This window comes from Lampris incognitus, chromosome 18 (genome assembly GCF_029633865.1).
Source record: "Lampris incognitus isolate fLamInc1 chromosome 18, fLamInc1.hap2, whole genome shotgun sequence".
Classification (NCBI taxonomy): domain Eukaryota; kingdom Metazoa; phylum Chordata; class Actinopteri; order Lampriformes; family Lampridae; genus Lampris; species Lampris incognitus.
Genome location: NC_079228.1, coordinates 42,402,339 through 42,419,838, shown reverse-complemented (window position 1 = coordinate 42,419,838; position 17,500 = coordinate 42,402,339). Strand labels below are relative to the sequence as shown.

General features: G+C 46.3%; 1 protein-coding gene across 1 annotated transcript in view; it reads right to left on the bottom strand.

Moving 5' to 3' along the window:
• Nucleotides 1-6,071: 6,071 nt before the first annotated feature.
• cica (capicua transcriptional repressor a) overlaps nucleotides 6,072-17,500 on the bottom strand; it is a 118,210-nt gene continuing 106,781 nt past the window's right edge. Inside the window, exons 21-22 of the mRNA XM_056298081.1 lie at nucleotides 14,182-14,307; nucleotides 6,072-6,319 (exon numbers count right to left, since the gene is read on the bottom strand). Coding sequence (XP_056154056.1) covers nucleotides 6,072-6,319; nucleotides 14,182-14,307 — 374 coding nt within the window. The remainder of the gene's footprint in view (nucleotides 6,320-14,181; nucleotides 14,308-17,500) is intronic.

Genomic DNA, 17,500 nt, shown 5'->3' with positions numbered 1-17,500 from the left:
CGCAGCCAGCCAGCCAGCCACGCAGCCAGCCAGCCAGCCACGCAGCCCGCCAGCGAGCCAGCCACGCAGCCCGCCAGCCAGGCAGCCAGCCAGGCAGCCCGCCAGCCACGCAGCCCGCCAGCCAGCCACGCAGGCCGCCAGCCACGCAGCCCGCCAGCCAGCCAGCCACGCAGCCAGCCAGCCACGCAGCCAGCCAGCCACGCAGGCCGCCAGCCAGCCACGCAGTCAGCCAGCCACGCAGCCCGCCCGCCACGCAGCCCGCCAGCCACGCAGCCAGCCAGCCACGCAGCCCGCCAGCCAGCCACGCAGCCCGCCAGCCACGCAGCCCGCCAGCCACGCAGCCCGCCAGCCACGCAGCCCGCCAGCCACGCAGCCCGCCAGCCAGCCACGCAGCCCGCCAGCCACGCAGCCAGCCACCCAGCCAGCCACGCAGCCAGCCACGCAGCCCGCCAGCCAGCCCACTCCGACCGATGGCGACATCGTTAGTTAGCGCGTTGGCAGACGGTGAGGTGTGAAGTACGTACTAAAGAGAAGAGTCCATATCTTTTTGCAAGTATGCCATTCTGGCACGTAGGGGATGCGTTTGGTTGACTAAACGGCGTATGTGGTTTACATCCTCACTTGGCTTGGCTAGCCAGGCAGCTCGTACTGCAACGGGACGAAGTTGTCGACCCCCCTCTGAGCCCGTACGAGCCCAATCTGAGACCTGAGAGGCGGGTCTAGTCCAGCCAGTGCTGCTGATTCCCTCAGACACACACACACACACACACACACACACACACACACACACACACACACACACACACACACAGACTAGGCGAGCACACACTGCGTTCGAGGCAGTCAGGGGACTGGGCCTGTGGGTCAAGTCGGCTGCTCTTCAGTATCCTCCTCTCCATTAGTCCACAGCCAAATTCTGGCAAGTGTGGGAAATGTAACATAAATCAGCCGGAAGTAAAAAGACTACGGTCCCAGGCTGCAACAAAGTAAAGCTGCCATGCATGTCCGAGTTGGTACTCTTTCCAGCCGGTAACATGACTGACCGTAGGTCCCTGATGTTTACTCCAGTGCCCGCTGGTGGAACGACGACACACTGCCAGGAAGCCTGTTTTCAATGATTCCAAGTTTGATACTGTAGATGAATCATGTATGATGACCAGAACAAACAAACACATAGTATACATGGTGTCATGACCAGAACATACATGACATACACGTGGTGTCATGACCAGAACATACATGACATACACGTGGTATCATGACCAGAACATACATGACATACACATGGTGTCATGGCAGTCAGAACATACATGACATACACATGGTATCATGGCAGTCAGAACAGACATGACATACACATGGTGTCATGACCAGAACAGACATGACATACACTTGGTATCATGGCAGTCAGAACATACATGACATACACGTGGTATCATGGCAGTCAGAACAGACATGACATACACATGGTGTCATGACCAGAACAGACATGACATACACATGGTGTCATGACCAGAACAGACATGACATACACATGGTGTCATGACCAGAACAGACATGACATACACATGGTGTCATGACCAGAACATACATGACATACACATGGTGTCATGACCAGAACATACATGACATACACATGGTATCATGGCAGTCAGAACATACATGACATACACATGGTATCATGGCAGTCAGAACAGACATGACATACACATGGTGTCATGACCAGAACAGACATGACATACACTTGGTATCATGGCAGTCAGAACATACATGACATACACGTGGTATCATGGCAGTCAGAACATACATGACATACACATGGTATCATGACCAGAACATACATGACATACACATGGTATCATGACCAGAACAGACATGACATACACGTGGTGTCATGACCAGAACATACATGACATACACATGGTGTCATGAACAGACATGACATACACATGGTGTCATGACCAGAACAGACATGACATACACATGGTATCATGACCAGAACATACATGACATACACATGGTATCATGACCAGAACAGACATGACATACACATGGTGTCATGACCAGAACATACATGACATACACATGGTATCATGGCAGTCAGAACATACATGACATACACGTGGTATCATGGCAGTCAGAACATACATGACATACACATGGTATCATGACCAGAACATACATGACATACACATGGTATCATGACCAGAACAGACATGACATACACGTGGTGTCATGACCAGAACATACATGACATACACATGGTGTCATGACCAGAACATACATGACATACACGTGGTATCATGGCAGTCAGAACATACATGACATACACATGGTGTCATGACCAGAACAGACATGACATACACATGGTGTCATGACCAGAACAGACATGACATACACATGTGGTATCATGGCAGTCAGAACAATTCCAAGTTGCTCTTGAGAGACACTCACATATCTGAAATCAATTCAAGGACCCATGACATTGTGTTAGGTATTTAATGTTTTCAATATTTAGTTTTTTTTTGTTGTTGTCATTGTTGTTTAGAAATATTGCACATGGTCAACATGCCCATTTATAAGATAACACTTCGCTCATTCTAAAATTCCTTCCCCAAAGTAAGGACAGTTGATTTTGAAGCACAATCATACAGTGTACACGCATACGTGTGTGTGTGTGTGTGTGTGTGTGTGTGTGTGTGTGTGTGTGTGTGTGTGTGTGTGCGTGTGACTGCACACACAAACATGTGGATGGACACATGACATACCGAACCCCCGGAGGAACGTGAAATCGACTCTCTTCCATTACCTGTGTGCATTTCACATGGATGCATATATCCTGAATCCACAAAGTTTGATAACAGTCAAGATGGCGGACAAAATAGTCATGGCGACTATAAAAATACAGCCTCTGCAGAACACGTGGAGGGAAAACCAGCATGTCCGTAATGTCGGTCGGTACGCATGGTGTCTGTCAGAACAAGGAGCTGGTCGTATCAATACACCATATAATGTGCCCAAATATGCCCACACGCCCACACACAGACCTATATGCACATATATGGAAATATATATTTTTCACACATCCAACTGTATACATAAAATTATAAGAGATCCCCGTTATAATAACTAACCCCACTCTTCACCACGGAAGTGAAGTCAAAAAGTGCTATTTGAAAAAGTTGTCATGGACTTTTAGTAAGCTATGCTGTCTACCTGTTCTAGACTAACAAGGACCGCCTGCTCCTTCCACTCGTACTTTCCCTGGACCACAGTTACCGATAGCATCGCAACAGCTCGGTCCTTTGACTGACTGCACTGGATTCAATATCTATGGCACACAGCCCCCCCTCCCCTCCCCCCCCCACAACAAAAAACAGCCCACCCTTTTCCAAAAAGAATAAAATAAATGTCCTATTGCACCATTTTAAGGGAAAGGATAAAGTGTCGAAGAAGAGAGGGAATAAGGGAGGGGTCCAGAGACTGCCCTCCAGGGCTGGTCTAGGATCTGCTTTCCCTGAACGAACCCTAACCAGAACCATCCTGAGCTACATGACGCCTGACCCCGGACCAGTGCTTAAGGGCACTTTCTAAACAACACTTGATGAGGAATTACAGGTGATGGAGGGGGAGGGGGCAGGGATGCTGGGACGAGGGGTGGGGGAAGGAATGGGGGGGTGGGGTAAGGTAGCTGATAACATTACGGATCACGGTTATTCATTTTCTTTACAGAATTAAACAATCTCTAAAAACGATACTTCCTGATTTAGCGAGCGCCCCCCACCCCCACCGAGGGGAACCGCACAAACTGTGCAAACACCTGAATCGGACTCTTTTTTTTTACAAAATGACAACATGCCCCCTCCCTCATGTTGCTGTGTCTGGTGAGAAGTGGGGGGGGGGGGCAGGGTGACTCAACAGCCTGTAGAACGATTATAAGTTGGGGCAACAGATTGTCCTTGTCCCCCCCCCCTTTTTGTTGTTGTTGTTGTTGTTGAAAAGTGCTCTTTTCTTCTTCTTCTTCTTCTTCTTCTTTTGTTGCTGTGAGGGGTATTATGCTGGAGAACAAACACCATAGAGCCACAAGAAAATACAAACAGGCCACGGTAAAACTGCTTATCTCCACGGCAACAATAACAAGAGAAAGCGACACGGTGTTCACCGGCTGAATCAGACAAGTCTGCTTAAAAATTCGACTTCTGCTCTCTGTCGGCAGGTTCGTGTTCTTGTTCTCGTCCACTGCTGTCGTCTGACTTCCTGTCGGTGGACTGAGCGCCATCTACCTCTTCTTCTGCCCCTTCACTGCGCTCTGCTGGGTGCTGGTCGACGTGTAGCATAGCGCCGTTTCCTCCACGCCTCACAACCGACCGTCTTCACATAACCTGCAGCGTCAGTCCGCGCAGCACAGGGAGGGGACCCCAACGTACAAACGCACAAACATCATCAACTCCAGCCAATGAGGACTCAATCTGCAGAACGGCAACAACTGAAGGTGCAATGATTGGTCGCACCGAGTCCCAAGTCCCGCCCCCTTCTCCTTCCTGGGGAGCGAATGGGCTTCATGCGCTCCGCGTCATCTTCTTTTTCTTGTACGACAATCACTAAAAATTGTGCAGGCCAACGGCTTGGTCACACCAGGGCTTAACGTGTGTGTGTGTGTGTGTGTGTGTGTGTGTGTGTGTGTTACTAAATGCTTATGTGCGTACACTGTATGGGCGTCCATACGTTGTGTTTGCATGCATGTGTGCATTGCATGTGTATGCCTGTGTCAGTATGTTTTGTGTGTCTGAATATCTTTTATTGTATGCCAGTGTGCGTGTGTGTGTGTTTAAGTCTGTATATCTGTGTTGAGTATCCGTCTGTGAGTGTACATGTGTCTCTGTGTCTCTGTGTGTGTGTGTGTGTGTGTGTGTGTGCTGTCTTTCTTGCAGCATCAAGGGGCTCTGGAATATCAGTGGAGGTCATTGGGGTTGTATTCATGCCCCAGCCAATGTGCTGAGGGGTGGCAGGGGGAGAGGAGGAGGTCAAGTCAATGGCATCTGAGGGCTGGCTGGCTGGCTGGCTGGCCGGTCGGCCGGTCGGCAGGCTAGCTGGCTGGCTGGCCGGCTGGCTAGCCGGTCGGCAGGCTAGCTGGCTGGCTGGCCGGCCGGCAACAGCAAACTGCATCTGCACAACAAGTGACAAAGTGCCTTTGTGTATCGTGGTTCTTGGTGCAGCTCATGGAGACTGCATACCAAGAGTAACAGTCCCATTCGGTAAGGGTGTGTGTGTGTGTGTGTGTGTGTGTGTGTGTGTGTGTGTTTGTTTGTGTGTCTGTGTGTGTGTGTGTGTTTGTTTGTGTGTCTGTGTGTGTGTGTGTGTGTGTGTGTGTTTGTGTGTGTATACAACATATGTTTGTAGAGTAGGAGCTTGTGCATGGTCAATATTACATATAATGAATGCACCAGGATTTATGTGTGTGTGTGTGTGTGTGTGTGTGTGTGTGTGTGTGTGTGTGTGTGTGTGTGTGTGTGTGTGTGTTTGTGTGTGTGTGTGCGTGTTTGTGTGTGCGTGTGTGTGTGTGTGCCAGAGTTAGAGAACGTGTGCCACAGAGTCTGTGTGTCAAAGTAGAAACTACTATACAAGTGTGCTGAGGGCAGACCTGGGCGACCGCATGGCTGAATACATTCTGAATACTTCAAAAACCAAGCCAGACAGAAACACGTGTCTCACGTGTCTCACGTGTCTCACGTGTCTCACGTGTCTCACGTGTCTCGTGTGTCTGATGGCGTCCGGCAGGTCATACTGCACTTCCACTTTTGAGGCGTGTTTTTTCAACATTTTTGACGAGAGAAAATCAAGCACAACTGGAGTTATTCAAATGTTTGAGGCCACATCCGATGGTATTCTAGCCCAGATCTGTTGGCGAACAGCGCTGGCGGAACAGCTCAGCGGGTACCATCCGTCGCTCCACTTCAACACACACGAGAACACGCTGTGGGGCAACACACTCTTCTTTCTTCTTCTTCTGCTCTTCCTTCCTTTCTGTTTCCACTCTCACGCTTTCCCATTCTCCCCGAATCCCACCTCTTTCACAGCTCATCAGCGCTCCGGCCTTTATTATCTGCCTGCTCCGCCCCTCCGTCCTCCCGGGCCTGCTGATTGGAGGAGGAACTTTGCGAGGGGGCGGGGTTGACCTCGGCTGACCCCCCAGTCTCGGGCGCCCCGGGTGTGGCTGTCTGCATGATCTTCTGGCGGACCTCACGGATCTTCAGCTGTAGGCAGACTTTGGTGGGGAAGGTGTCTGAGTAATGCGCCTGGAAGGCAGCCGTGGCCTGGGCTGGAGGGAGGGAGGGGAGGGATGAGAGGAAGGAGGAAGTGGAGGGAGAGAAAGTCAGGGAAGATGTTATACCAAGTGCTGTGCAACATTTAATATTACAAAGAATCACATGTCCTGAATAGCAACGAGTTTGAGGAAAGGGAAGAGAGACAAGAACAATGGGGGGGGGGGGGGCAGTGTAATGACCTACTTTTCACTCTCACAGGTGATAACACCGGTTCTGAATTAGCCGTGGAACTTCGGCATGTTTATTCTGCTCCGTGCATAACGTGCACATAATCCGACTGACCCTCGTCTACCTTCCCGCTCCCGTGGCTGCTCTGTTTACTATCCCATAACTCCCGGTGTCCTCGAAGGTGTATTCCCCTAATACTGAACATCACATCCCTCCAACATTCCCAAGAAAGTAAACATTACATTCCTGCTATAGGATAGGGGTTGACGTTTAAACACTACATTCCTGCTATAGGATCATTCCTGCTATAGGATAGGGGTTGAAGTTTAAACACTACATTCCTGCTATAGGATCATTCCTGCTATAGGATAGGGGTTGAAGTTTAAACACTACATTCCTGCTATAGGATCATTCCTGCTATAGGATAGGGGTTGAAGTTTAAACACTACATTCCTGCTATAGGATAGGGGTTGACGTTTAAACACTACATTCCTGCTATAGGATAGGGGTTGAAGTTTAAACACTACATTCCTGCTATAGGATAGGGGTTGAAGTTTAAACACTACATTCCTGCTATAGGATAGGGGTTGAAGTTTAAACACTACATTCCTGCTATAGGATAGGGGTTGAAGTTTAAACACTACATTCCTGCTATAGGATAGGGGTTGAAGTTTAAACACTACATTCCTGCTATAGGATAGGGGTTGAAGTTTAAACACTACATTCCTGCTATAGGATCATTCCTGCTATAGGATAGGGGTTGAAATTTAAACACTACATTCCTGCTATAGGATCATTCCTGCTATAGGATAGGGGTTGACGTTTAAACACTACATTCCTGCTATAGGATAGGCGTTGAAGTTTAAACACTACATTCCTGCTATAGGATCATTCCTGCTATAGGATAGGGGTTGAAGTTTAAACACTACATTCCTGCTATAGGATCATTCCTGCTATAGGATAGGGGTTGACGTTTAAACACTACATTCCTGCTATAGGATAGGGGTTGAAGTTTAAACACTACATTCCTGCTATAGGATCATTCCTGCTATAGGATAGGGGTTGAAGTTTAAACACTACATTCCTGCTATAGGATAGGGGTTGACGTTTAAACACTACATTCCTGCTATAGGATCATTCCTGCTATAGGATAGGGGTTGACGTTTAAACACTAAATTCCTGCTATAGGATAGGGGTTGAAGTTTAAACACTACATTCCTGCTATAGGATAGGGGTTGAAGTTTAAACACTACATTCCTGCTATAGGATAGGGGTTGAAGTTTAAACACTACATTCCTGCTATAGGATAGGGGTTGAAGTTTAAACACTACATTCCTGCTATAGGATCATTCCTGCTATAGGATAGGGGTTGACGTTTAAACACTACATTCCTGCTATAGGATCATTCCTGCTATAGGATAGGGGTTGAAGTTTAAACACTACATTCCTGCTATAGGATCATTCCTGCTATAGGATAGGGGTTGAAATTTAAACACTACATTCCTGCTATAGGATCATTCCTGCTATAGGATAGGGGTTGACGTTTAAACACTACATTCCTGCTATAGGATAGGGGTTGAAGTTTAAACACTACATTCCTGCTATAGGATAGGGGTTGAAGTTTAAACACTACATTCCTGCTATAGGATAGGGGTTGAAGTTTAAACACTACATTCCTGCTATAGGATCATTCCTGCTATAGGATAGGGGTTGACGTTTAAACACTACATTCCTGCTATAGGATAGGGGTTGAAGTTTAAACACTACATTCCTGCTATAGGATAGGGGTTGAAGTTTAAACACTACATTCCTGCTATAGGATAGGGGTTGAAGTTTAAACACTACATTCCTGCTATAGGATCATTCCTGCTATAGGATAGGGGTTGACGTTTAAACACTACATTCCTGCTATAGGATAGGGGTTGAAGTTTAAACACTACATTCCTGCTATAGGATAGGCGTTGAAGTTTAAACACTACATTCCTGCTATAGGATAGGGGTTGAAATTTAAACACTACATTCCTGCTATAGGATCATTCCTGCTATAGGATAGGGGTTGACGTTTAAACACTACATTCCTGCTATAGGATCATTCCTGCTATAGGATAGGGGTTGAAGTTTAAACACTACATTCCTGCTATAGGATCATTCCTGCTATAGGATAGGGGTTGAAGTTTAAACACTACATTCCTGCTATAGGATCATTCCTGCTATAGGATAGGGGTTGAAGTTTAAACACTACATTCCTGCTATAGGATAGGGGTTGAAGTTTAAACACTACATTCCTGCTATAGGATAGGGGTTGAAGTTTAAACACTACATTCCTGCTATAGGATAGGGGTTGAAGTTTAAACACTACATTCCTGCTATAGGATCATTCCTGCTATAGGATAGGGGTTGAAGTTTAAACACTACATTCCTGCTATAGGATCATTCCTGCTATAGGATAGGGGTTGAAGTTTAAACACTACATTCCTGCTATAGGATAGGGGTTGAAGTTTAAACACTACATTCCTGCTATAGGATAGGGGTTGAAGTTTAAACACTACATTCCTGCTATAGGATAGGGGTTGAAGTTTAAACACTACATTCCTGCTATAGGATCATTCCTGCTATAGGATAGGGGTTGACGTTTAAACACTACATTCCTGCTATAGGATAGGGGTTGAAGTTTAAACACTACATTCCTGCTATAGGATAGGGGTTGAAGTTTAAACACTACATTCCTGCTATAGGATAGGGGTTGAAGTTTAAACACTACATTCCTGCTATAGGATCATTCCTGCTATAGGATAGGGGTTGAAGTTTAAACACTACATTCCTGCTATAGGATAGGGGTTGAAATTTAAACACTACATTCCTGCTATAGGACAGGGGTTGAAGTTTCCTTGTAACAAATCCCACTAGAGGTATCACAACATAAACTTTTTTCTTTTTTTTGTTGAATTAACGGCGTACAAAAAGCAAACTAATGCTCCACTACAACACAGTCCAAGGTGTTATGTTATGGCACAAAATCATTAAGGTACTCTGGCCGCTTCACGGCAACCCTTTTTGGGTAGCGAGGGGCGCCTGAGGTCACTGGGCCTGACGTTGGGTTGGGTTCATCATTGTAAACAAAGTCATTTGGGTCAGTCTCACTCCGCACGCTGTTGTCCTCTCCCAGTGTACCAGTTTGACCAAGTGTGGGGGACACTCGCTTGAAGTGTGACGCATTTCTTGTCACCACCTGCTGCCCCCGTTGAGCAGTGATCCTTGTCCCTTTTGCTGCAGTGACTTGAAACGGCTCCGGATGGAAAAAGGACTGGAATTTGTTCTCTGGTCGCAGTCTTTTCACCAGCACATGGTCACCCACTTTCAGAGCAGGGGATGGGCGACAGAAGTATTTGTCGTGATGCCCTTTCATCTTCTCTTTTGCTTGTGTGTCTCTGGCTCTCATGAGCTTGTCTGGAACTGTGTTTTGGACATTGGGTAGTGTTGTGCGCACCTGCCTGCTAAAGATGGCTGTGGCAGGTGGTTTCCCAGTGGTGCTGTGTGGGGTTGTTCTGTATGCTCTCAGGAAGCGATTCAGTGCTTGTTGAGTGTTTTTGCATTCAAATGTGGCAATCTGGATCGTTTTTTTCAACGTTTTCATAAAGCGCTCAACCTCCCCATTTGCTTGGGGCCAACAAGGGGTTATCTTTCTGTGGCGGAAGCCTAGGTATGAAGCAAACCTGGAGAAGTCCTCAGAATTGAAAGGAGGACCATTGTCACTCTTGACAACTTCTGGGATGCCAAATAATGAGAACATGCTGTCTAGCTTTGGTATAACAGCTTTTGCAGATGTGGTGGACACCTTCTCCAACACCGGGAACCTTGAATAATCGTCCATCACTACAAGTAAGTACTCTCCATTTGGCAATGAGCAGAAATCCACATTCACCTCAGTCCAGGGTGCAGCTGGAAGGGGAGTCATCTGGAGTGGTGCGTGAGATTGTGTTGTGTTTGTCACTGCTTGGCAAGCAAGACAGGTTTTGACGCAGTCTTCTGTCTTTTGGTCTATACCAGGGAACCACACTTTTTCCCTCAAAAGTTTCTTTGTCTTTACCAACCCCTGGTGGCCTTCGTGAGCAATGTCAATCACTCGGTTATGCAGGGATGAGGGTATTACCAGCTTGTTACCTCTGAGAAGGAGATCAGATGTGGACACCATGAGCTCCGACCTCTGTGCATGAAAACATCGGAGGAGTGATTTTTGGGCTGGAGACATGTCTGCTGTCTGTTCCAGAAGAGTGTGCCTGGGCTTTGTGTGTCCTGTTCTGGCCGCAGCTGTGACCCACTGGAGGCATGGGTCAGACTGTGTGGCAGTGTGGATCTCCTGCAGTGTCATAGCGCGGGAACATCATGGTCAATGATGAAACGCACGTGTGCTTCAGCCAGCTCGGTGGCATGTGTGCTATTCGACTCGTGTGTGGGGACTGGGTGTCTGGAGAAGTAGTCTGCTGGGTTACCAACACCTGCCTTGTAGGTCACAGAGAAGTTGAAGTTCTGTAGCTTTAGTAGCCAGCGTTCAATTCTGGGAGGGGGAGAGGAAGATGGCTTGTTAAACATGGGCACCAGCGGCTTGTGGTCAGTAACCACTGTGAATGGGCATCCGAGTAGATATAGCTGGAAGTGAAGGCAGCCCCAGATTATAGCTAAAGTCTCCCTCTCAGTCTGTGAGTATCGCTGTTCTACAGGTGACAGTGTTTTGCTGGCATAGGCAAGTGTGTGCAGTGTACCATCAGAGTCAGTTTGGGTAAGAACAACCCCTAGGCCTACAGGGCTTGCGTCCACAAGAACTTCTGTGTGTTTCGATTGGTCAAAATAGTCCATGACTGTGTTGCTGCTCAGTGCATTTTCGAGTTTGTCAAAAGCTGTCTGGTGGGTTGGGGACCAGTCCCACAGCTGGTCTTTCTTTGTGAGCTCTCTGAGAGGCTGTGTCAGGGTGGCTAGACCCGGAATGAAACGACCACAGTATGTGACAAGGCCAAGGAAACTTCTGACCTCTCCTGGGTTCCGTGGGGCTGGGGTCTCCTTGACTGCAGCCACCTTCTTGGGGTCCACTGAGATGCCTTGATCTGAGAATACATATCCGAAAAACTCCACCTTGGTCTTGTTGAAGTCACATTTGTCAGCATTGAGTGTGAGGTTACATTCACTGAGACGCGTAAGGACCGCCTCTAGGCTCTTGTCATGTTCTTCTTGGCTAGTGCCATACACCAGCATGTCATCACTGACGTTCAGAACACCCGGGATGTCAGATAGTGTCTCTCTAATGGTGTTTTGGAAAATCTCTGCCGCTGAAGATATCCCAAAGTTGAGTCGTTTGTAGCGCCTCAGGCCCACATGTGTTGTGAAGGTTGTTATGTAGCGGGAGTCAGGATGGAGTTCAATCTGGTGGTAGCCAGCTGTCAGATCAAGTGTGGAAAACACTTTTGCCCCATTGAGGTCTGCTAGAATGTCGTCCACTGTGGGAGTGAGGTGCCTCTCACGCTTGATGGCTTCGTTTGGGCATCTCATGTCAACACACAGTCTGATTTTTCCTGGTTGTTTGGGCTTTGGAGCTACTACCACCGGAGAGACCCATGGCGTGGGGCCTTCAACACGTCCGATGATGTCTAGCACCTCTAGTTTCTCCAGCTCCTGTTCCACTAGCTGTCTCATGTGGAAGGGGATGCGCCTGTGTTGTTGAGCCACTGGTTGCACTGTAGTGTCAATGTGGATTTTCACTTGGTGATCCTTGAGCTTTCCAATGCCTTGAAAAACGGTGGGGATTTTTTTTTTTTGCAGCATGAGCGGCACACGTACATTGTTGACCAGGCGGACTAGGTCGAGGGCAACTGCTGTCTGGCAGCTTACTACAGGAATCACTGGCTTGTCGACCACGAAGGATGTTTCTCTGACAATTCTGTCTCGGAAGCCGAGTTGTGAGCAGAATTGCCCGCGCATTGGCAGAGGCGTGCGGGAGCCATAAGCAAAACTCTGGACTGATGTGTTCTGCAGTACTGGGCGGGCTGGGAGTGATTGAAATGTGCAATAGTCCATTACATTGACTGAGGCTCCTGTATCTACCAGCACTTCGAGAGGCGACCCATTTATCTGAATGGTCTGTTTTGGCGCTGTCATAGCTGGGTCTTTCAGTGTAAAAAGATATCTGGGGGAGTGGTCTGTGCTGTCTTCATTGGGACGCGGTGAGTGGGCATTTGATTTTGAGGTGTCATCTAACTGTTGACATTGTATATAGTTCATACTTTGTCTTGGGCGCGACCGGCACATTTTTGAGAAATGATTTTGTTTGCTACAAGTGTGACATGCAAGCCCACGTGCTGGGCAGTCACCTTGATGAGGGAATGAGCCACCGCAGTTGAAGCACTCACGTCCGTGCGCGCCTGGGGCCGTATGCGCAGGCTGCCGGGCAGAATCAGCAGGTTGCCTAGCCCGCTGATTCCTGCGCTCTCAGTGGCGCAGAGCCAAAATACCATCCGAAACGGTGTCTGATCGTTTCTCCATTTCACGCGCTTGTTGTTCAGACGCTTCTTCCAGCCTGGCCAGTTCCAGGAGTTTTGTCAGATTCACCGTGGGATCAGTGAGAGCTTTTCTCCTAAGCTTGTGCGATACGCAGGTTTGCACAATGTGGCGTCTTATTTCTGCGTCAACATCAGAGAACTCACAGGATACTGCAAGTGTGCATAAGCGGACATAGTATTCCCCAACGGTTTCATTTTCAGACTGTGTAGATTGCCTAAACTTGTACACCTAAAAATCCACATTCCTCTTTGGTGAAAAATAAGTCTCAAGTGCCTTAACGGCTTTATCAAAGTCTTTAGCGTCTCCCTTATCAGGCAGCGTCACAAAAATGTCATATACCTGTTTGCCCGCATAATGAAGTAGCATGGCACGTTTCCTAGTATTGTCTTTGATGTCCATGGCCAACAAGACATTTTCAAAACGAGCCTCCCATTTCTCCCATCTAGGTCCCAACGTCCCCGGGGCACCTCCATGGATATCAAACGCTGGGAACGCGTCGCTCGACGCGAAAAACTTTGCCATGATGAGATGGCGGATGACTTGGATGAACTTGTTGATTCGTGCTAGCTAGCTCAGCTAATGCAGTTAGCTGAACGTTACTACCCTTTTGGTACTACTGATTAGAGTTCATAATTCAATTCCGCAGTGCAGGTTCCGTCAATCCACAAAGTCCTCGTCGCCAGTGTAATGACCTACTTTTCACTCTCACAGATGATAACACCGTTTCTGAATTAGCCGTGGGACTTCGGCATGTTTATTTCGCTCCATGCATAACGTGCACATAATCCGACTGACTCTCGTCTACCTTCCCGCTCCCGTGGCTGCTCTGTTTACTATCCCATAACTCCCTGTGTCCTTAAAGGTGTATTCCCGTAATACTGAACATCACAGGCAGGAAACGTGATACTTGGTGGACATTAATATATTAACTTATAACTACTACTGATAATAATGTGAATAATGATACTTATTCCTAATAATATACAAACTAATACTAGATAAACATCAAAAATGAAAAGGGAGAGGGAGCTCTCACACACTTTCTTGATCTGCAAACAAGTTCAAATGCTGGCCAGTCTGGGCAAAGGTTACTGCCCTAAAGCCAAATGGGAGAAGCAGGAGCTGTCAGGCGGTTTACCTGAAGGAAAGAAACCATGTTCCTGGAAGAGTTGCATGACGAGAGCCCGGCGCTGGTCCAGAGTTCTGCGTAGAGAGGAGTGAGAAACCCGGTCCGACTCCCCGAGAACGTCCTCTGCCTCTGTACCTGAGAGGAGAATCAGAGTTACCGCCACACTTGTGAGAGCACCGACAAGTCTCTTACATAAAACAAAGAACAAGAAAAAGAAATCCAAGTTTGCCTTTTGAAATTTAAAGCAACGGCAATGTTTGTCATCGGTGAGATTATGACGGATTTTTCTTTTATGGGAGCTTTTCAAGTTCCTGTGGGTCTTAGTTGACATCATTCTCTCCTTTTCGTTTCAATGTATTGTGACAGGTTTTCATTCACTTAACATCTTGTGTTTTACCACTGTACAAATACACAAAATATTAATATAAAATGAGATGCAAAGAGCACATTGCAACAAAAATTAAACAGCTGAACTAAATGGAATAGAGCTAAACTAAAGTAAATTAAACTGAAATAAACAAAATTTAACCAAACTTTAGATTTGACTAAACATGAAAATGAGATCATTGCTTTTATTCCTGCAAACACACACAAGGAACCTTTCAGTGCTCCTTAGATGTGACTTCAACATCCTAGTTTCGAATGGAGTTCCAATAATCTCTTTGAATAATTCCAATCTGGCTTTTGCCCCAAACATAGCACAGAAACAGCCCTGGTTAAGAGATCACTAATGACCTCCTTCATGCAGCTGACTCCTGTCTACTCTCTATCCTCATCCTCCTTGACCTCCTTGCAGCCTTTGACACTATATGCCATCAGCTCCGCATGGATCGTCTGGCTAGCATTGGAGTTGGGGGCACTGTGTATCAGTGGTTTGCTCCCCACCTTGCAGACAGGATACATTTTGTACAAATTCAGAATTACCGGTCAGAAAGTTTGATAGTTCCTCATGGAGTGCTACAGGGTTCAGTGTTGGGGCCATTCCTGTTTCTTATTTACCTCCTGACCATGTCTCTCCCCTGCTGATTCAATTACACTGGCTTCTGTCACCGCGGATTAAGTTTAAAATTGTACTATTAACATTCAAAGCGCTTCATAATCTATCCTCTGCTTATCTCACAGATCTCCTTCAAACGTAAACTCCATCTCGCTCCCTGCAGTCTTCACCAGCAGGTCTATTGGCACTACCAGCCATCAACCTAAGCACAATGGGTACCAGGGCTTTCTCCTATGCTGCACCCAAACTCTGGAACTCCATTCCCTGTCACATCCGCTTACTGGACTCCACTACAGAATTCAAAACTGCTCAAAACACCTTTTTAAACTAGCATACTCACTTTATCAAAATTAACAGCATCAAATTCTTCTTGTTTTTAACTCCTGCTCATGTATGCTTTATTGCTTATTGTGTGTTTTGTTGTTGATTACACTAATGTTTTTTACTGCTTTGTTTTACAGTATTTGATGTAAGGTGACCTTGAGTGTCATGACAGGTGCCTTTGAATAGAATGTTTATTATTATATTATTATTATCTTTAGCATTTTTTTTACTGTATGTACCCAAACATGGTTGTTTGGCCAAAACCAAACTCGTACAGTTTTTGCATCAAACACATCAGATTTGCTTTTATCAGTCGAGTACAGCATTTCGGAAGGCGTTTCTTCGGCCTTGCATTTTGATAGGGTGTACATTTCTTTCAACTCAGTTTAACTTTATAATTTGCAACCTTAAAAGACTGAGCTCCATCCCTTCTCAATCTTAAAGAAAATCTAAAAAAAAAAAGAAAAATGACACAATATTTCATTAGAGAAAAGTAACCAATATCCATTAAATCCATTTAAGCACTTTCGATGTGATGAGCACTAGTTCTTGTGGTCATTTTGCATCAGCAGTAAGACTAAATTCATGCTAATCCAGAGAGGATATTTGCTATGAATACAGTGTTTCAGAAACAGGTAGAAAGTTTTTCATCCACACTAGCGTTTTCCCATCATTTCTGAAGAGTTTGCTGCCCCACATCCAAACCCTCAAACAACAGGAAAACACTGATGTCTGGTACTGGGCAAAATCATCCACCTTGAGGCGGCATCTTAACGCCCATCACATGACAATCATATGTCAGGATTTTTGAAAAGCTCTGTTTTAACCATCCACACTACAGCACTAGACTGCTGTTTTTCAAATTTATTCATTTTGGAAACTGGTTTTGACAAGCACTGTCACAGAAAGTTGGTGGTCACAGAAAGCTGGTGGCCACAGAAAGCCGGTGGTCATGGAAAGCCACTTTATTTTTGACATTGTGCACTTTTTTGGTTACAATGAAATTTGTCTTCTGCATGTAACCATCCTATTGTACAGGAGCAGTGGGCAGTTGCAGCACCTGGGGACCAACTCCAATTCTTCTTCCTATTACCTTGGTCAGGGCACAGGCAGGAGTATTAACCTCAACATGCATGTCTTTTTGATGGTGGAGAAGACCCACGCAGACACGCAGAGAACATGCAAACTCCACACAGAAAGGACCTGGTGCAGCCTGGGGTTCAAACCCAAGACCTCCTTGCTGTGAGGCAACAGTGCTAACTACTGGGCCACCGCGCTTACCCTTATGTATGTATGTATGTATGTATGTATGTATTTATTTTTAAGAAATCAATGCAACAGAAATTATTTAATTCCCTACAACAAATATGGGTGTAGCCGGATGTTTGATCATACTGGGCGGACGGCTAAAAGCTTACTAGCTAGCTTTATTGCCTCTAACGCTAAAATATCGACAAAATAACGATAGGATACGTATACCATATGCTCTGGTTTCCCGTGATACTGCAAACCCTGCAGCGCCTCTTTAAGAGTATTTTTGCAATTTGCCAGATTAAAACTGTAAAGAACTGGATGGTGCGAGATCATGAGAACAACGGATTCTGGCGTGTGTGATGCTGTATTCAAGACAACTCAGAACTCAGATTCTTCAGTTGGAAATTTCCAATTTCCGATGTCATGTTGTTCATGCATTCATGGTGCTCATAGGAAAATCTTCCTGCTAAATGTTTTTCTTATCCTACAATTAATTTCCTGGAGTAGGATATACATATATCTAATTATCTATTCAGCAAACATGCTGTTTTTTGTTCCATTTCCTGCTGTGACATCACCAGTGCTCAGGCTGAATGAATCTGAGCTCTGAAATGATACCCAAGTTCTCCACCTGTAAAGCCTCTGTTTGAAGAACATGATGTTTTTTCACTACTTTCAGCATCTGGGTCACAGTGACACTGGACACCTCTATTGGTCAAATGTCTTTATGCCATACTAATCTGGCGGTCAGCA